Here is a 21028-nt window from a genome sequence, read left to right as displayed (position 1 = left end):
TGTTTTTCAGCTCCATGAACCAGCCTGAATTACAGTTAGGGCGTGATCTAACATGCGTTCGCCATTTAATCGTAAGACAGCAAAATACTTACTTAAGTATCATTCAATAGATGAGTGTAAAAAAAAAATACTTTTATACTAAAAAAAGGGAAAAAAAGAAGGAAATTACAGGCAAAATATCCAATGGCTGATATTTCCGTGTAAAAAAATAATTATTTAATGTACCTGTGCTCCAGGCTGAGTCTGAACAACATGCTTTTGTCCCTGCAGGACCTCCCCGACTCACTGTCTCCGGGAGCTTGACATTTATGGCAAAATTAAAAAAAACTTGACGTTGTAAATAAGAAATCGGCTTCCAAGTATTGCCTTACGTGGATCACCATATATCACATAGCAAAACCCAGAAACCATAAATTCTGCAACTACTTCAGATCAAGTCAATGAGTGACAGAGGGGGCCATGTTTTGGTAACCCTGAACAGGCATTAGGTAATGTTCAGGATGTACGCCTCTCAGGGTGTGTGGAGAATTGACCCATTTTTGACATACTGACTAAATTTGTCCGTGTGTGTGTGCGTGCGTGCGTGCGTGCGTGCGTGCGTGCGTGCGTGCGTGCGTGCGTGTGTGCGTGCGTGTGTGCTTTTAATGCTTTTCACGATGAGAAACTAAATATTAAACATTACTAAGGGCCGATTCATACTCCTATTTTACCGCTGTTTCGGCGCTGTAGAGCCTCGGCTCGTCAGACATTTTCAGTAGCACCGGAGAGCCGACTTTAGGACGGTACCCGTCCCCCCGAACCTCAAATGAGGTCACATTGTAGGCTCTACAGAGCCGAACCGACTTTTATTCGGCTCTAAAATAGGAGTATGAATCGGCCGTAACATCCACACCATGATAACAAACTATAATATTAAGCATGACAACATCAACTGAACCACATTTTGGGAATAAAATGAGTCATAAACATGGGTCCACTCCACAAACATGGTTCAAACATTATTTGGGATTTTTGTTATCAAGAACATCACAGACCTTTTTCAACAAAGAATTGTTACAGTTGTCAATGGAGGATATTTAGATATTTAGTCCCAAATAGGAAAAGTAGACATTGTATGAAACCAATTTTCTATGTTATAAACTATTTGTTAACGGTGACATAAAAAGAAAGATCAGTGCTAAGTATAAACTATTGTATTTTAGGTGTTACATAGCCTATACAAAATGCTAAATTAATTTATTTGATCTCTTGGTTATATTCAAATGACTTTGACTATCATCTGAAAAGTGAGGTCTATGTAGCTTATAACCCAACATCCAACTTTTAGATATTCTTAGCTATGTCACCATCTGATTATTTTTTCACAGCATATAGAGAGTATGCGCATGCTTAAAGTGAATGGCACATCGAGTGGCAAATCGAGTGGCAAAGCAACAGGCAAAGTGAGTTTAACATCGTTTAATGTTGTTTAATGCAATCAGACTTTTCTGTGTGGATGTATGGGCTGTCAAGGCCAGAAAGTAGTTTTTGCCACTCAGTAGGCGTTCCTGCATAACTTCCTGGTTTGATGATGATGTCACGCGCATACCCTCTATAGGGGAAATATATGCCCCCCCCTTTACTGATTAATATTTACAGAATGGTGCAACTTGAATTATAGATTTTTTTAGTCTCTTGCAGACTCCTACTGGAGGAGCCTTTCCAGAAAGATTATTAAAAATAAATAAAAACAGTAAATGAAAAAACACGGCCCGCTCACGTATTAGAAGGACATCATCAGTCACAAGAAACAAGGGCGGGTATTTTCGATGAATCTAATATCCATCTATTGAAATGGAGTTTGAAGTTATAATGGATTTGTAATAGGAAGGGGGCGGGACAGCTAAAATGTGTATCAAATATTTAAATACTGAATCCAGCAACTTCAAAACTATCTGGGGTGTTCACATAAGCCTGAGTAGAAACTGTCTGGGGTGTTCACATACGCCTGAGTAGATGATAAAATGACCAACAGTTTTTTTTTTAAATGTTTTTTTTTGTGGCTTTCGCCTTTATTTTATATTTTTATGGAGGGGCAGACAGTAGGCTGACAGGAAATGGGGAGAGAGATGGGGGGAAGACATGCAGTAAAGGCCATCGGTATCGGGAGTCGAACCCGCGGCACACTGCCAGACTGGATTGCCAGCCAAGGTGCCTGGACCGCTGAGCCATGGCCCAGGCCAACAGTTTTTTTTAAAGTGAAATATCCCTTTAAAGCATCAAGAGGCTGCTTTCAGCACCTGCCTGTTTTCCAGGCACTACTACATGTACCAGGAGTCAGGATAGGCAGGGAGGACGAGTAAAAAAACGAGTAAAATTTGCCGCAAAATCCATGTAAGAATTAGTCTTGGCAATCACATAGTATCGATTCTTTAATCAAAAGGTATAGATACCTAAATTATAAGTGGGAGGAAAGTCTATGATTCAATGAATCACTGCATATACAAAGCCAGTGGTATATATGGTGATGGAGTTTTGAAGCAGAGCACCATATACTGCAATGCCAAGCCCGGCCTTCAGGTTTGACAGATCCTCTTGGCTGCATACAAAAACAAATCTTGTTGGGAGTTTCTGACCTTTCACTTCATTATCAAGTATCCATACTTAACCCATTTTGGACTGAGGTCGATAACTATACGAAAAAGTCCTTCTGCACACCTACAAAGGACAGGTGCGTCGGATAACAGGAAACTGATAGGTAGAAAAAAGAGAATCCCGCACACTGTCTTCACTTAGGTTGGTTTTTATTGCAACGTTTCTGACTGAGGTCGATAAAAAAAGGCTTCTAAATCCTAAGATTTTTCTGAAAAACCTATGTTTCCATGTCAGTGGTGCTCAACCTTTTTCATGTCAAGGACCCCCAGAATTATCTCTATTGGGCCATGGACCCCCATCTCAAAATATGTTGTTCCAGGGACCCCCCAGAAGCAAATACTTTAGTTAAAAATGTTCGCTCTGAAATATATATTCAATGATTTGCGCCACATTTTCACGATTTTTGTAGATCTGCTATTTTTCAATAGCTAAATTATAACAATGTTAAAAACACCAAAAGGGGTTCCCGCCCAAAATGTGTTAATGTAGCAGAACCCGAAACTGGTGACAACTTATGATATCAATGAACCCAAAGAAACCAAACAATTTCAACATTTAATATTAATGTATATTATACCAAAAGCATTTAGAACTGTGGAGGGCCTGTTGAAATGGTTGAAATGGAGGGCAAAAAACAGAAGGGGGGGAATAAAGAGCATTCCAAAGATGTCAGCCATGATTGGTAGGTGTGAATGATTATCAGAACGGTGTTCCAAGTGCCCACAGTGGTATATTATATACGGCATACCTCAAATGAACCGAGACAAGCTGCCTATAACTCATGGTTAAAGAACCATTAAGAGGAAAATAACTCTGCAAAAGCCATTTCTCAACTGAGGTTTTCCAAAAGCTTACATGGCCTAAAGTTAACAAGTTGAAGAAACAGGCCAACCTTAACCCATTTTGGGCCGGGAACCCCTTTTGGTGTTAGCATTATGTTATGCTTTAGCTATTGAAAAATAGCAGATCTACAAGCTCATAGCACGCCACCGAGCTTGTAGGTCTGCTATTTTTGAGTGGTGTAAACCACTCCTACGACTGGCTTTGTTAGTTTACGTGTCTGTCTGTCTGTCTGTCTGTTCATACCAAAATGAGAATGGTTGCTACAGTCACCCAGTTCACCCGGGTGTGATTTCATTACGTCAGACATTACGTCAGACCACAGCTGATCAGGCTATATATGACCTTACACCACTCAGTTCACACGGGTGTGATTTTTTTTAAATCGAAGAACGACTGACATAGAAACACAGCTTTTTCAGAAAACTGTCAGGATGTAGGATTTTAGAATCTGATCTCAGGTCAAAATGGAATAAAGGAGCCATTATCAGAGACACTATCATTATTTTTCCTTTGTTCTTCACAGCAAATGCTACAGTACAGACATGGTTATGAATGACATCTGAGCTTTTTATAGGTTTCTTTCTGTAGGTCATGTATGTTCAACAGAAAACACTTACAAAGGCAATCTATGGAGACATGTTTTTGAACATGTATGCTTTCACTGTATGGCCATTTCATTTCCACTACAGTATCATTTAAAATATTACTCAAAGCCACGATAGTTTTAGAGGGGTGGCGAGCTGCAGAGTAAGAAAAATGCCTTGTGAATGCTGACATTTTCAAAGTGTGACAATGACCTACTCAGTGTGGGTGTAGAGCAGTGTTTGGGCCACGGGGCAGATTTTATGGGTCGTAGGTAAATATGGAGGTTTTTTTTAATTTATGCTAAGAATAATAAAGTATATGTGTGTGTGTATATATATATTTTTTTAAATATATATACATATTATATACATACGTCGGGTAGAGAAACCTTGTATGTCCAAAACTGTCACTTTTCAGGAATTGTAAAAAAGTAATATGTTCCATTGATCCATAGTGCAGTTATTATTTAGTCACAAGTTCTTGTTAATACTTTTCATTGGTTAAACATAAATTCACAGACCGACTTTGCAAAAGTAAAGGAAAACGTTTTTAGATTAAAAAAAATAGTGCATTACATTCACCCATTCATACACCGATGGCAGCGGAAACCATGCAAGGCACCAACCTGCACATCAGGAGCAATTTGGGGTTCAGTGTCTTGCTCAAGGACACTTTGACACTAACTCTGGGGGAGCCCGGGTTCAAACTAGCAACCTTGCGGTTCCTATCCGGCCACTCTACCCCTGAGCCACCGCAGCCCACGCAGAGCTACACGCTCACAAAGTAAATGAATAGAGCATTCATTAAAACAAGAAACATGGAATATGGAGATACAAGGTTTCTGCTTAACTGTGACAATTTGAGGGGTATCTAGACTAGATTTAGCATTAATAAATATGGCCTGACTTGGAAGAGACAAGTGAAAGAGGGGAGCTGAGGGCCGATGTGTCCTCGGTGTGCGAATGTCAATTAGGTGCAATGGGAAAAGTATGAAAAATGGACAGCAATACTGTTCTGTGTTGAGAGTGCAATTTAGCAGGAATCAAAAGCAGCTTTCCTGGCTCACATTCTGTGTTGCTGTCTGCCAGGAAATGGGATTTTTTCATATTTTTTGCAGGTAACGTCTTTACAGAATGGAATCAAATGAGGTATTTGTTTTCCTACAGAATGGTAGTGTTAGACGTTAGACGTTTGGGGCAGACCGGTTGGAAAAGAAAAAGCTTAATTTGGGAGACAGCAGGGGGTGCGGGGGTACTGGTCCCAAACTCCCAACCCCGGCCTTCAAGACCACTTGTTGAACTGAATCATGACTGCTTGTAAAATTGTGAGTGCTCTATTAAGTAATTTGTCACACTGGCTCCACAGTTTAGTCTCAACTGTTTCTGGTGATCAACACAACATAAGTATTCAAAGAAAAGAAATAACATAATTTTATTAACCACAGGGGTGAACTTTCAGCCAAAAATAGAAGATCTACAAGCTCACAATAGGTTGCTAAGCTTGTAGATCAGCTATTTTTGACAAAGAGATTTTGTGTAGAGGGAATAAAGGAGGCTGCCTAGAATGGGGGAAAATGTATAACAAAATGTACATTCTTGTAACGCACTTTACCACTACAATTTACTATTGAAGTTTTAGATATTATTCTTCCAATACATTTAACACTTTGCAAGCCAGTATACCTAGTCATAGAGCCTAGTCCTTCCACGCGCCAGACCTCCCAGTCCCGGCAGAGTAGTTCAGGAGTGGCGGACTGTGTGGCCCTGGTTTTTCCCTAATGGGACTGATCGTGGGTAGCTACTGGGACGTAAGTCGGGACTTGATCACCCCGGCTGGGTCACCTGAGTGAGGGATATGATGTTGAGAGACCCCGTACGCGTCCCAGCACGGACACGATAACTCCGTCATTTCTCGACGCGGGAAGGTCCACATGTCGAAGTGTCCTTGGGCAAGACACTGGACCCTACATTGCCTCCAATGAGTCGGTCGGTGTGAGCTTGCCACCATTGGTGTGTGAAGTGAGGACGCTGGCGTCGACTGTTCGCCGCTTCACCTCCCAATGTATGAATGAATGAACCATTGTAAAGCGCTTTGAGCACTTGGAAAAGCGCTATAAAAATGCAATTCATTATAAGGCTCGCCGGAACCGGGCCGGCCCCTAGGCACGTTCCTGGGGGTCTGGATGTTGCGGGGACCCCAACACGGTAACTCTGTCATTTCTCGACCATTTCGGACGTGGGGCGGCTCGCCGGAACAGGGCCGCCCCCCTGGGCGCGTTCCTGGGGGTCTGGATGTTGCGGGGACCCCCACACGGTACAGTTGCACCGCTCACTTCCATGCGATGTTTTTTTGTTCTTCATAGGAAATTAGGGCAGTGTTGTCTGTCCAGCGTATGGTCCCAAAAAGGTTTATGACATTAATCTGACAGGGCTTGTGCCCTCTCTGACCTCTGACCTTACCATACTACTAATGTACTACAGTAATGTTGTGCCCGCTGACCTTACCATACTACTAATGGACTACAGTAATGTTGTGCCCGCTGACCTTACCATACTACTAATGGACTACAGTAATGTTGTGCCCGCTGACCTTACCATACTACTAATGGACTACAGTAATGTTGTGGGCAGGGCTTGTGCCCGCTCTGACCTTACCATACTACTAATGGACTACAGTAATGTTGTGGGCAAAATGTTATGACTGTGTGACTCTTTCAATAACATAACATTTTATTTGAGCATTGCTGGTTCGTGGCCCAGCCTGCCCAGTGTCGATGTGTCCCTGCTCCCACTCCTCCTAATACAGGTAGTTAGTAAATGCAGAGGACAAACTTCACTGTGTACATTTACAGTGGCAACTACATCTCAGAGGCAAATATTGTACTTTTACTACACAACAATTACAGTAATAATGAATTGCATTTTTATAGCGCTTTTCCAAGTGCTCAAAGCGCTTTACAATGGTTCATTCATTCATACATTGAGAGGTGAAGCGGCGAACAGTCGACGCCAGCGTCCTCACTTCCCACATACACACATCAATGGTGGCAAGCTCACACTCATTGGAGGCAGTGTAGCCCCCTTTCTGAAACCAGCTCCTCGCCAATCGCCCTACACACTTGCCCTCGATATGCGCGTTCACGCGAGGCTGCGCCATATTAAGTGTCGTCCGAAACCAAGCAGCCTTGAGTGGAAGTGGCTTATAAAGCCCTCAAGAGCGAGTCTGTGCCGATCTAGACTCGATTGCCTTGTGCAGCCCTGCTCTCTGTCAGCATGGAAACCGCGACCTACAAATGTAAGTACCACCACAAATAAATGATAAATAAACTGCTCCTAAACAATCTTCATCTGATGCAGAATAGACAACGCTCCAACTGATGTTCACAAGGGCTCTTTATTTACCCCACCGTGAAAAACTATAAATGAAACCACACAAACAAAACAACTTTTAACACAATGATTTATAAACACCATGGATGTATATGACATGTCATTTTTGACAGTCACGCTGTATTTCCTTTTTCCATATTAATGAAATCCACATGTCACACAAACATACACGATGCAATGCAATATAACTGTACAAACAAAATAACAGGTAACACAATTGCATGATGGTAACCATGGCAACGAATGGTGTCTGTTTCCTGTCTCTGCACAAGGAGGGCGAGTGTATTTCCAAACAGTTTTTTATAACCAGCACCCTAATCAAGGGAACTTGATTCAGCTGGAGGGGAACTTCCTGACGAGGGAACCTCCCGAGAGCACTTCAAGTCAAGGGACTGGTTTCAGAAAGGGCCTAGGGTTCAGTGTCTTGCCCAAGGACACTTCGACATTTAGACAGGAGGAGCCGGGATTCGAACCTCGGACCCATTAGTTACTTTGTAGATTTTGATTATTACAAAACATACATTAACCACTATAAACCTATACTTCGGCTCTTACAGATGTGCCATTTGAGAACTTCACACATGTGAACACGTGTTTTATAAAATGTCATGGCATAGCTCATCGCTGATATATCAAAGGTCCAAATGCCAAATGTATCATAAATGTAGTAGGCTAAACTGTTAAGACTTAAAAAGGATGATATTTCTCAATACATTTCCTTTGCGTAGCTATAAATATTAATAATAAACGATTACGCACAAAAAGGATATGTTGGATATGTCTTCTATGTTGGACACACAACATATACAAGCTCCAGTGGTGTAGCCATGCTGCGGTTATGTGTGATTACAGCGTAGCCCTAAATGCATCGACAAAAGATGCAAAATTATGCTGGATAAAAAAAAAAGTTGTCTTTTGTTTAGTGATTCAATTTAACCCATTTTGACCTGGGAACGATTCTATAAATGTCTTCTAAATCCTGACAGTTTTCTGAAAAAGCTATGTTTCTATGTCAGTGGTTCTTCGATTTTTCAAAAATAGCAGACCTACAAGCTCGTAGCGCGCCACTCGGTGGCGCGCTATGAGCTTGTAGATCTGCTATTTTTCAATAGCTAAAGCATAACATAATGCTTACACCAAAAGGGGTTCCCGCCCAAAATGGATTAATGCCCCAATATTGTAACCAGCACATGCCAAAGTTTAATTTATTTATCCAAGGATCATAGACTAGCTCGGGGTCGATGCATAATAACTGCCACAGTTATTAGCGGAGTACAGGAGATACCTCAAAGCCCACTGTAACCATTCAGTGGTGAGCTGGTTTGCTGAGGCAGAGTGGAATTGAATTGAATGGTCTGCAGCAGAGCCTGTGGCTTGGTTTTTTCTGAGGTTATGGTCATTTTCCCCTGGGAAAGTGGTGAGGCCCAGCTGTTTACCTTGGAGAACCCCTATCCGCCCCTTATGTAGCCTGGGCTTGGTGGTACCCTGTCACTGCATCCACTGGTGCACACACACACACACACACACACACACACACACACCTGTCGGCAGTGGTGGTTTGCTGCTGGTGGTGGTGTGTGTGTGTGTGTGTGTGTGTGTGTGTGTGTGTGTGGGGGGGGGGGGGGGGGTTGGGGGGATGCTTCTGCTTTTGATATCACCCCCTGGTCATTCATTTTATGGCCGGTGGGGATATGTTTTATCCATCCTATTGGTCAGATAAATACATCTTTTGTCTCATGTTTTATAATGTCACATTTCCATATTCTAAATGTGTCAAAGTTTTCAATCAGCTATTTTTTGCTATTTACACATTTAGTGAAAACAAATTTTCACTAAATGTGTAAATAGCAAAAAATAGCTGATCTACCTGGTGAGCTTGTAGAATAGCTATATTTGCTTTAAAAATTTATTGAAACGTGTCCGTCTATTCTGAGCACTTAAAAATGCAGTAACGAATAGCTATACTTGAGACCGTAGGTCGCATTTACTATGAAAACCTGCATTTCCCGTTAGTTCTTTGCGTCACCCATGCCTCCATATATGTTCATGCATTGTGACATGACGCCTCGTGACATCACTCCTCCATATATGTTCGCGCATCATGACATCACGCTTCCATATATGGTCATACCTTGTGACATGACGCCTCGTGACATCACACCCCCATATATGGTCACACCTCATCATGGAGACCCTTAGATCTCCATATATGGTTGTCAGTTCAACTGTGGTTGCCGCGACGTGACTCAGACTTGCAAATGAACCAAGTTGGTACAACACATGGATCTCCATATGTGGAGCTGACTATCATCACCTGGATCTCCATATATGAAGATCACGACACTGAACTCATCAAACCCTGGATATCCATACATGGTTTGACATACTAGATCTGAATATATGGAGCTGGTCAAAACTGACACCAGATTGATAGTTTAACTCCTGCTTCTCAACTGTGCCGTATTAAGAAGCTCTGTTGTTTCAGCGTTCTCGCCCTCAGGGTGTCTTACTGGTCATGTATATTAAATTATGCTTAAAAAGTTATACTAGCACTTAATGTGTATATATATTTAAAAAAAAATCTGTCACTGCAGGACCAGGTGTGTGTTCGGGTTTGGTGGTGGGTGGTAGGATCAGACTTAATGGGCAGGGGCTTAGCGAGTGCCTGCATCTTCACCCAAAGAGGAGTTCCACTTTCTCTCTCTCTCGCTCTGCCTCACTCAGACAAACACAGGTTTGTCTCACAGTGCGAGACTTCTAGGCAAGCCAGACACATCAACTCCCTCCCATGCAAGAGCTGCAAGGAATGATGCCTCAGTATCCTTCTTCCTGAGACTCTATCCCAGGGGCCAATTGGTGTGGAAGCACTGTAGCTAGCCCATGGGCTGTTGCTGCTCTTTCTATCTTTATCTCCTCAACTCCCTTTTCATTGGGACGTTGGGGAGAAATAAATAGCTCCACACACACTGTTGGGAGGCAACTGAATGGAGCAGACTCACCGGGGGTTTCCCCTAGCTGCCCTGACTGCTATCACACCAATGGATTTGGATAGTTTTTAAATTTGCCATATTGTTGCCGCCCGTGTCATTTATTTTTTATTATTATTTTATATGCATTACATTTGCAAAGGGATCTACTCTTAGGGATTTTGTGGACTGAACATTTTGTGGATTCTCTCTCATTTTTAAGGAGTCAACGCATGTAAGTCAACTGTTTCTAATTGGCATTTTTATTGTGGGACTAGCAAATGCATAATATAAAGTGTCTTTAAATCCCTGTTTTCTTTTCATTCATATAGTCCTATCAACACAGTGGGAGAACTGAGATTAGTTTTTTAGGAATAGTAATGTGATTTACTGGCCGACTACATTAGGCTGCAAGTGATTTAAATCCAGTAAATTGCAGATTATCACAAACTTATTTCCTTCTAAAGCAAGGTCTTGATTCATAAATGGGTAGCATTACAAAGTTATTGGGTTCTTGGCACTGAAATGGATGTTAGAACTGAAGTATGGTTCTTCTATGTTTGCAGATCTTTGGCTCCAGGATGTGTTCAATAGGCATGCTCCATCAGTGGAGCCTCGCTGTGTTCTTGCTGTGCTCTCCCGTGTCTCTGTATGGGAGGTCAGTCTCTCCCGTGTCTCTGTATGGGAGGTCAGTTGATGCACTGAGTAACAGAATGTGAGTGCCTTTCATTTTTAACCCCAGAGCACCTTTTCTAAAACATTATGAAGCTTGGTTATTCTCTTTCATACATAGTACATTTGTACATTATCTCTCAGTTAAATTAACACAGAGGATTTGAGATTTGACTGTGTGATTACTGTAAAGTAATTTTGATTCATAGGTTGTATAACATTGCACAGATGAGCAACTAGAACTTATAAATATAGATAACAGTATTGACATGAGCAAGTCCAAACGGTTTTATGGCACACATAAAAGTTGAGGGACACAAATGAGTGGGTGTTAAACGTTTGCGTTGCAGGGTCATGCGTCTAAGCTACTAATAGCTCTCACAAATGTTGTTTATGCTGCCATCTACTGTACTGAGGTGTCCTGGAACCTGACCTTGAATTTCTGTAGCCAACACCTCTAAAATAGTTTTTGAGACAGAACTTTTCACTGCAGCTGGTGTCATGTGAAATCACAATAAAGGCCTATGAAAAACAACCTAATGAGAAACGACAATATATAATCCATATATTTAACTAGGTTGTCCTGTTGAGAATAAGAATATCCTTTTCCAGGGATATAGTGTGTCAAAGGGTCTTGTTACCAAAATGAGGCCTTTGTAGAACGTGGATAGCTTTTCATCTTCACAGGATTATACGACAACATAATAACCCATAACGTTTCTGCTCCACCCTGGCAGGAAAAGGTCAGTGAGCCATGCCCAGCTGATGCACGATAAGGGGCGCTCCCTGCAGGAGTTCAAGCGTCACATGTGGCTCCAGAAGCTATTGGAAGAGGTGCACACGGCCGACGAGCGAGCCCCGCCCCTTCTGACCAGAGTCAATGGCCATAACTTGAGCCCCGGGGGCGCCGTGCGGCAGAAGCCCCCAGGTGGCACCAAAAACCTCCCCCTCCTCAGGTTTAGGCTGGACAGGGAGGAGGGGGGGGCGAACCTGCCCCAGGAGACCAACAAGGCACTGGCCTATAAGGACCAGCCACTGAAAGTGGCGACCAAAAGGAAAAAGAATAAGGTGAGGTTAGGCCGGCGGAGGGAGACGGAGAAGAAGAGGAGAAGGGCACGATCAGTCACGACAAAGGAGTCACAAAGGACGCAGTATACCCTGGTTGACAGGTTCTGAATGACTGTTGGGTGGCGCCCTAAACAAGAGACACTGACTGAAGTCTAAGAGACTTAAAGGAGAATTCCATGCTAGAAGGCTTTCTTACCTTTCTTGCCTTTCTTTGTAGTCGTTACGTCCCCACCAAAGAGGTCCAGGTGTTTTTTTGTGCAAAAACTCCTTATTGGCTATTTCCCCTACCATAAGCCCTCAATGAATTGCATTGAATGGAATGGGGCTATGGGGTGTTGTGCTAATTCGCTTATTTCCATCGAAATAAGTAGTAAAGTGTGCCGCTTGGGATATTATTTACATTATGAAGAGAGGATATATACCAAAAAAATAATAATTTTGAGCGATGGAAATAAGTGAATCAGCACAACACCCCATAGCCCCATTCAATTCCTATTCAATTCAATGCAATTCATTTAGGGCTTATGGTAGGGGAAATAGCCAATAAGGAGCTTTTGCACAAAATAACACCTGGACCTCTTTGGTGGGGACGTAACAACTACAAAGAAAGGTAAGAAAGCTTTTTAGTATGGAATTCTCCTTTAATCCATGGCCTGATCAGTCAATTCATATTATGGCCATAGGGCTTTGCTTGTATGATTACTGTATAATCTGACATGTTGATAATTTTGTGCTTTAATACAATTGCATACATCCTGGTGTTTCATGAAGTATCAATGTGCTGGTAAGCTAGTTTTAAATCCATATTTATTTGGGCAATCAATAAGCCTTTGTAATCTTGGATTTACTTAAAAAAACAACGCCATAATGGTTTTAAATCTCTTACCGAGTGTGTGCATCATGTGTATGCATAGAGTGCACAGACTTAAAATATTTATTATCTGTACATCGTGTAATTTCACAAGAGGTGGTATGCTACTTAAAGGGACACTTCACCCTTTGAGGAAAAAAATACATGTTAATGACATTTAGAAGCTTTAGAACACTTTCCTGGGGGTCTTTGTGTGTGTAATATGTGGTTTTAGATATTTTAGATTGTAGTAGTGAGCCCGGTGTCTCTGATGTCATGGACACTGGGCTCACTTCCTTCCTGGACTACATCAAGGACTGTCTAAGAAGGACGAGACGCGAAGACAACATGGCGTCGTACGGGCGACGCCATGTTGCTCCATGGACGGAAAGAAACATGCGCAATGGGCTATATGCAGCCAACACTTCCGCGTTCAGCTTCCTTGGTATCAACTGCGCATGTTTCTTTCCTTCCATGGAGCAACATGGCGTTGCCCGTACGGTCTTCGCGTCCCGTCCTCTTTAGACAGTCCTTGGACTACATGTCTCAGTAGACAGCCCTCTCCCTATCCACAAGGAGGAGCAGTGCACCAAAGAATTATGGGAATTGTAGTCCAGGAAGGAAGTGAGCCCAGTGTCCATGACATCAGAGACACCGGGCTCACTGGTAAAATCTAAAATATCTAAAACCACATATTACACACATAAAGACCCCCAGGAAAGTGTTCTAAAGCTTCTAAACGTCCCTTTAAAGGGCTCCTCTTGTATTGACTGTTGTGGATATACAATTGTTCTGAACTGTTCACTGAATACATCTATAGAACTGTTCTGCCATAATTTATTTCATTTTATAGTGTGTATTTATTTGTGTGTGTGAATGTATCATGGTGCTGCTGACTAAATAATGACCATAATGCACTTTAGTTATATCCTGTACATGTTCTCTTGTGGTTGATTTTCAATTAAATGCTGATGATACTTTCCTTTCCGGCATTTTATTATTTTTTTCTTTTATAACTTAAGTGTGTTCCATCAAACCTACTCTTCTTCGAACATAAATGGTTTCTTTTTCATAGAATTAAAAGGACCACTTCAGCACTTTTCAACCTATTTTCATATAATTGGTCCTCACTAATGTTCATGATAAAATACCACAAATGTCTTCTACTCGTTCTGTAAATGGTAAATGGTGCATTTATATAGCACCTTTATCCAAGGCGCTTTACATAGATTGTGCATTACATTCACCCATTCACACACACATTCATACACCGATGGCGGAAGAAACCATGCAAGGCACCAACCAGCACATCGGGAGCAATTAGGGGTTCAGTGTCTTGCTCAAGGACACTTCGACACTAACTCTGGGGGAGCCCGGGTTCGAACTGGCAACCTTGTGGTTGCCATCCAGCCACTCTACCCCTGAGCCAACGCCGCCGCCCCGTTCTGTCTCATAGGAGGGCTGTGGGCAGTTCAGAAACCTGTCCACCAGTGACATCATTAGGCAGATCTTTTTAAACAAGATTTAAAAAATTGGGATAGAAAGCCTGCAGTTTCTATTAGCTCGGATTCCCCATTGATGATGTCACTGGTGGTATTTTATCATGGACATTAATGAGGACCAATTATATGAAGATAGGTTGAAAACTGGTGAAGTGGTCCTTTAAGCCCTAGTTGGAGAACCTTTCGTCTCATTTCATGTTCATCGCTTGCACTGAGGGCATAATGTACTGAGGGCATAATGTACTGAGGGCATAATGTACTGAGGGCATAATGTACGTTTCACTGAGGGCATAATGTACTGAGGGCATAATGTACTGAGGGCATAATGTACGTTTCACTGAGGGCATAATTAATGTACGTTTACAAATAATACCAAATTAAAACTGTAGCCATTAGAAACAACTTGATTTGCGGTGTCTTTGTTTACAAAGCCATACAGTCAGTCAGTATCAGGTTGGCCGAGGACAGCAAACATTTGCCACAACCTAGCAATCTAAATTATGTAGCAATCTAAACTATGTAACAATCCAAACTATGTAACAATCCAAACTATGTAGCTATGTAGCATACAGGTATAGCAGTCTAAATGTGTCTTCGTCTCGTAAACACTCTGTAAACAAGACGTACAAAAACATGAGAAACATATTTGACCGAGATACGTACATAATAAAGGGATATTTCACTTTCACACATGTTTGGGGTCATTTTAACATCCACTCAGGCTTTTGGGAACACCCCAGACAGTGTTTATGTTGCTTGATTCAGTATTTAGATCAATATTAATTTATCAGACACGCCCCTTCCTATACAAACCCCATTGTAACTTCAAACTCCATTTAACCATGATAGATAAAAACACCTCAAAAAGTAGGAATTTAAAAACTCCAAAATGGTAGCACATCCAAAAATTACCTTTTTGGAGTTTTTTAAATTCCTACTTTTTGATGTATACTGGATTTGGGGTTGGCACTCCACTGAAAACCATTGCTGATGCACAACCTCTTTTTCTCATTTAGATAAAAACACCTGTCCTTGTTTCTGGAGACTCTTACTGCCCTCCTAATACGTGAGGGGACCTACCGGTATAAACCTATTACTGGGTCCTTGTCCATCAATGTGGGAAAAAAAGGAGAAGATACAATATACATGCAGTACTGCTATAAGAGCTGGATTTCCCTCATGGGTTCAATAAAGGTCTATCTATATTCTAAAAATATTCTCATAGTCTAATTGACCACTTAAACCCTATATACACTTTGCACTTGGCCTTGCAAACGGGGAGCAATAAAACGTGTCTATAGTTCATTTTCAATGAGACCTGCGTTTTTGTTCGGAGAAGTCACGGTGCGACAACGCAAGCATATTTACGTGAGCGCGGTCCCGTGAATTTGTTGCGCGTGTGCTCGTTATGTGCACACGCCTGCCCTGGATTCTGTTTAGCTTTTTTTTACGCTTGCTTTGTTGCGCACCTCTTCAACAGACCTGGAGGAGACCTGTGTTGATTCAGACCCTCTTCAACAGACCTGGAGGAGACCTGTGTTGATCCAGACCCTCTTCAACAGACCTGGAGGAGACCTGTGTTGATCCAGACCCTCTTCAACAGACCTGGAGGAGACCTGTGTTGATCCAGACCCTCTTCAACAGACCTGGAGGAGACCTGTGTTGATCCAGACCCTCTTCAACAGACCTGGAGGAGACCTGTGTTGATCCAGACCCTCTTCAACAGACCTGGAGGAGACCTGTGTTGATCCAGACCCTCTTCAACAGACCTGGAGGAGACCTGTGTTGATCCAGGCAACAACGCCTGTGATCCTCGTTTCACCTTTGCAAGGCCCTTCATGGTGATGGTAGTAAAGGCTGGGTGTGTGTGTGTTACTGTTGTTTTATGGTCATTTGAATTATAATGTATTTAATGAATAAATAAAAAATGCAGGTGGGGGGGGGATTACACCCAAGATTCAAATTGGACCAGTCAATATTGAATTCCAGCCTACATGGGTCATAGGGACGCTATAGGGTTCATGTGGTTACAAAAGGTTTGAACTCAAAAAGATAAATTGGTTGTTGATGTTGCACTTGAGAACGTGGCGTTCCTGACAGCCACTGACTGAAGCGTATAGACAACATGGTAATGGAGGGAGGAACGAGAGAGCAAATGCATCAGTGGCAGCTCTATATCCTGCACTAAGAGCGCCAGCGTAGGCCATTAGTCAGGCATGATGTCATAAACACTGTGTAACAGCCAGATAAAGGCCTACCGCTCACACCAAGGAAATCAATGGAACAATGGGGAGAGACATTAACCCCTTTTGGCCTGGGAACGATTCTACAAAATGACAGTTTTCTGAAAAACCCATGTTTCTATGTGTCAGTGGTGCTCAATATTTAATCTCAAGGACCCCCAGAATTATATGTATTTGGCCGCCGACCCCCCCATCTGAAAATATGTTGTTCCAGGGACCCCCCAGAAGCAAAGATTTGAGTTAAAAACTTGCTCTGTAACAACATATATTCAAAGATTTCAGGCACATTTTCACAATTTTTCAAAAATAGCAGACGTACAAGCTTGTAGATCTGCTATTTTTCAATAGCTAAAGCATAACATAATGCTTAAAACACCAAAAGGGGCTCCCGCCCAAAATGGGTTAATAACTCACAGAGAAGGGGACAAAGTGGAGAATGCAATCAATGGAATAGTCATTTTTATGGTGGTTAAAGATGCCGATTGTTCATACAGTACAGATAGATCTACTGTATCTATGCACGCCATATCTGCAGCAAAGGAGACGTTTCAGTCCCATTTCAGTATGAGAAGTCTCAGTAACAGGTCTGTGAAAACGTCTCCCAGCTCTCAACATAGTCGCAGTCCAACTCCATGAGGTAGGTGTGACACCAAGCAGAAAGAAACAAAGCACAATGTGTATCATAATGTATAATTGTATTGCTTCTTGTGTTTAACCCATTTTGACCGGACGTCGAAAATTAAAAACATGACTTCTAAAATACTGACAGTTTTCTGTCAGTGGTGCTCAATAATTCATGTCAACGACCCCAAACATTATATGTAATTGGCCCCCCATTTGAAAATATGCTGTTCCAGGGACCTCCATCCCAGAGGCATTGAGTTAAAAATGTTCGCTCTGAAAGAATATACATTCAAAGATTTGCGCCACATTTTCACGACTTTTCAAAAATAGCAGGTCTACAAGCTCGTAGCGCGGCACTCGGTGCCGCGCTATGAGCTTGTAGGCCTGCTATTTTTCAATAGCTGAAGTATAACATAATGCTTTAAACACCAACAGGGGTTCCCGCCCAAAATGGGTTAACTTGCGATATGTATATCACAAGTTAAACACAAGAAGCAATCACTAACACTTGAAAAGGGGGAAGGGGCGTCACAAATGATGGGGTTTTACACATCTCAGCCACAGGGCAGAGGTGCTATCTCTTTAAAACCTAGCCAACCGGAATAAATCTGACCCAGGTGATGTTTGCCTTGGCTTTCTCCACCACCACATTTAGCATTTATCACACTGCTAATGAATCCCGAGAGGGCTAAGACCTGCTCACACACGACACAAGACAATTCTCTGGACAAGTTTGTAGGATGAGATTGCAGAGATTGCACACCATTCAAAGAGAATGAACGAGCGTGAAGATACTTCAGTGAAGAAAGACCATGGTGAGTATGTTCAAATTAAGGAAGTGCCTTTTAAAGACTACTATTAAATCTGACTGGAATATGATGTGTGGTTTGAAAATGTCTTTTCTGGCAAAGAGGGAAGTTTCTGATGTGACTTTTAGATTACTGAAACCTTTCAGGTTTTGAACAGATATGCAGTTTGTTAATTAATACAATAACTAAGGCTTTGAAATACCCCAGTGTTGGGTAGGACACCTACTAGTCCACAATGACAATCTAGTCATTTGAAGCAGACAATTCTAGATGCGCTGCCATCTTTATTGTGGTTCAGACGTTGAAATGACCTCTCCATCGGGAGAGATATAAAACCTATTGAGCGTCGCAGTCCCGCCCCCTACCAGGGCCCAGTAAATGATTCTCCGTTCATTTTCCTCATAGACATTTCAGAAAGTATTTATTTAAAGACGTTTACGCCGCGAACAAAGCCAACTCTTGTCGTGACAAATCATGACAATAAACACAATGTTTTGGGCCAAACAAAGAATTAGAAAGTGGGAAAAAACGGCAGGTTACAACACTTTTTTTGTTGTTTTTCTTCTTTGTAATTATTTGTTTGGTCCAAAATATTGTGTTTGTTGTCATGATTTGTCACGACTCGAGTTGGCTTCGTACGACGCTTAAAAGGTCTTTAAATAAATACTGTTTGAAATGTCTATGGGAAAAATGCATTGGGATACTGCGACGCTCTATAGGGACTGCAACTTTTAACAGATTTGCAGCTTGACAGTCTATCAGTTGCAGGTTGCAATGTTCACAGCCCCTGTTATGACAAAGTATTGTTATGACAAACCTATGACAAAGTATTGTACAAAACGCTTCAAGTTTCTTTTAGGAAAATGCCACTATTGATACAAGACTTTCACAAACCCGGATTCGGTGTGTAAGTGAAACAAAAATAAAATATAATCCTACACACTGCCACTGCCACTTTATTACGTTTGGGTTACACATGAGGTACGTATGAGGCCTGAAGAAGGTTGTAACTTGTGTGTGATCGAAATGTTGCTTTAATATGGCAGTGTATCTTTTATTGTTCAAGAAGATGCCACTGAAAATATCCAAAAATCTTCTATTACACAAAGACGGGTCAAGAACATGTAGTCCAGTAATAATGTAATTTGACCTCAATCTAATTGCAAACTCAGCTGATTTTGCATTTTCAATATATCCTGAATAACAGAAAAGAAGTTGCCTGGAATTGTCTGAGGGGAAAGTTTTTTTTTTGCCATAGCAACTTGCTCAAATGTGCTGACATCATCACATTTGAGCAAGTTGCTATGGCAAAATCTAGCCCAATGAGTGCAAAACTGCAAAACTAGTGTGCAAAACTAATGCTTAGAATGGCTTCAGCATCATGAAAACCCCCTAGTTTGATATGTCACATGCTACTTAAAGCATAAGGAAATTTAGAAAATATTGCCTTATAATAGGATGTCAATGGTGGCCATACTGTACAGGCCATTTTCAACACTTTCCCCTCAGACAATTCCAGGCAACTTCTTTTCTGTTATTCAGGATATATTGAAGATGCAAAATCAGCTGAGTTTGTTTTTTTTACAATTAGATTGAGGTTGACCCTGTATTTTCCATAGATTTCTTGTACTAATGTGCTGATGTGAACATGTGATGTTTGGGGGGTGTCACACAGGCTGTTCCCAACACATACGGGCTGATCTTCGCTTGCACCTGCGGGGTGATCCTGGGCATCGGGTTCTGTGCAAACATACTGGTCTTCTCACTGTTCGCCAAGTACAACACCCTTCGCAAGAACCGCCTAGACGTCCTACTGCTCAGCATGGCCCTGGCCGACTTCCTCACCCTCCTCCTCATCCCGCTCACCCTGCACTCCGCCATAAGTCACTCCTGGCCCCTGGGGGACACCTCCTGCAAGATCTACCAGTTCCTCCTGGCCTTCAGCTTGGCAGCCAGCACCTACTCCCTGTGCGCCGTCTCAATGACACGTGCCATGATAATCACCAACCCATACCAACCGCCCACCATGGACCTGGTTATTCTCATGTTTGTCCTGGTTTGGGCCCTCAGCTTTTTCATTAGCCTTCCACTGCGCATCTTTGCCACTAAAGAGAGCATGGGCCCAAGCCTGGCCGGCTTCTCCTTCTGCCTCCCCACCGTTCACGAACATCACTACCAGGTGGTCTTAAGCCAGTTCATACTGTACTACTTTGTCCCCATGCTGGTGATCGCCTTCAACTACATACGCCTGGCACTCTTCCTCCACAAGAGCCCCGTGATGTCAGTGGCCAGTGCCAGGAACACGCGCCGCGCGTCGGTCATGGTGTTCCTGGCCGCGGCCACCTTCTCCGTCTGCTGGCTGCCCGGCTACGTGCTGGAGCTGTGCGTGTACCTGGGGCTGTACCGCCACGGCCAGGCGTGGGAGATGTTCTACTTTGTGTGCACGGTGCTCCAGTACCTGCACCCCTGTGTCAACCCAGTGCTCTATGTGCTGCTGTCTAAGCGCTGCCGCCACAGGAGGGCAGCGTGGCTCTGCTACTGGAACAGGCACAGGGTGCACCCTCAGGTCATCAGCATCACATCAGACAGCTGCTAGAGTGGCTACAGCACTGGTGTTTCAGCCACTGATGTTGATGACCGGTGTCCCCCAGGGGTCTATCTATACTGTACTTGGCCCCATCTCCCCGTTTCTCAATACACCAAATTGCTTCGCCAAATATAGCACATCATCATTAGCTCACAACACGCATAGTGAGCTTGTATATCGGTTATTTTCAGCGAATGTTTGCCTATTATTAAACTCTAGGGTTCATGTGCTTATACTTAGTGTTTTGTTTTTGATT

The 21028-nt window shown here is 42.5% G+C and overlaps 2 protein-coding genes across 2 annotated transcripts; both read left to right on the top strand.

Annotated features, from left to right (window-relative positions):
- Window positions 1-10432: 10432 nt before the first annotated feature.
- pthlhb (parathyroid hormone-like hormone b) lies at window positions 10433-12316 on the top strand. The gene is made up of 4 exons (XM_079500589.1): window positions 10433-10652; window positions 10984-11075; window positions 11106-11132; window positions 11827-12316. Exons 2-4 carry the CDS (start codon window positions 10999-11001, stop codon window positions 12263-12265), a joined length of 543 nt encoding a protein of 180 aa, XP_079356715.1. The 5' UTR covers window positions 10433-10652; window positions 10984-10998; the 3' UTR covers window positions 12266-12316.
- A 7241-nt stretch (window positions 12317-19557) lies between these two features.
- LOC306922770 (galanin receptor 2a) lies at window positions 19558-20873 on the top strand. Its single transcript, XM_079500592.1, has one exon. It carries the CDS (start codon window positions 20008-20010, stop codon window positions 20779-20781), a length of 774 nt encoding a protein of 257 aa, XP_079356718.1. The 5' UTR covers window positions 19558-20007; the 3' UTR covers window positions 20782-20873.
- The last annotated feature ends 155 nt before the right edge of the window (window positions 20874-21028 follow it).

This window comes from Electrona antarctica, assembly GCF_951216825.1.
Source record: "Electrona antarctica genome assembly, chromosome: 5".
Lineage (NCBI taxonomy): Eukaryota > Metazoa > Chordata > Actinopteri > Myctophiformes > Myctophidae > Electrona > Electrona antarctica.
The sequence above is the reverse complement of the archived record's forward strand: the minus strand, read 5'-3'. Positions and strand labels throughout refer to the sequence as shown.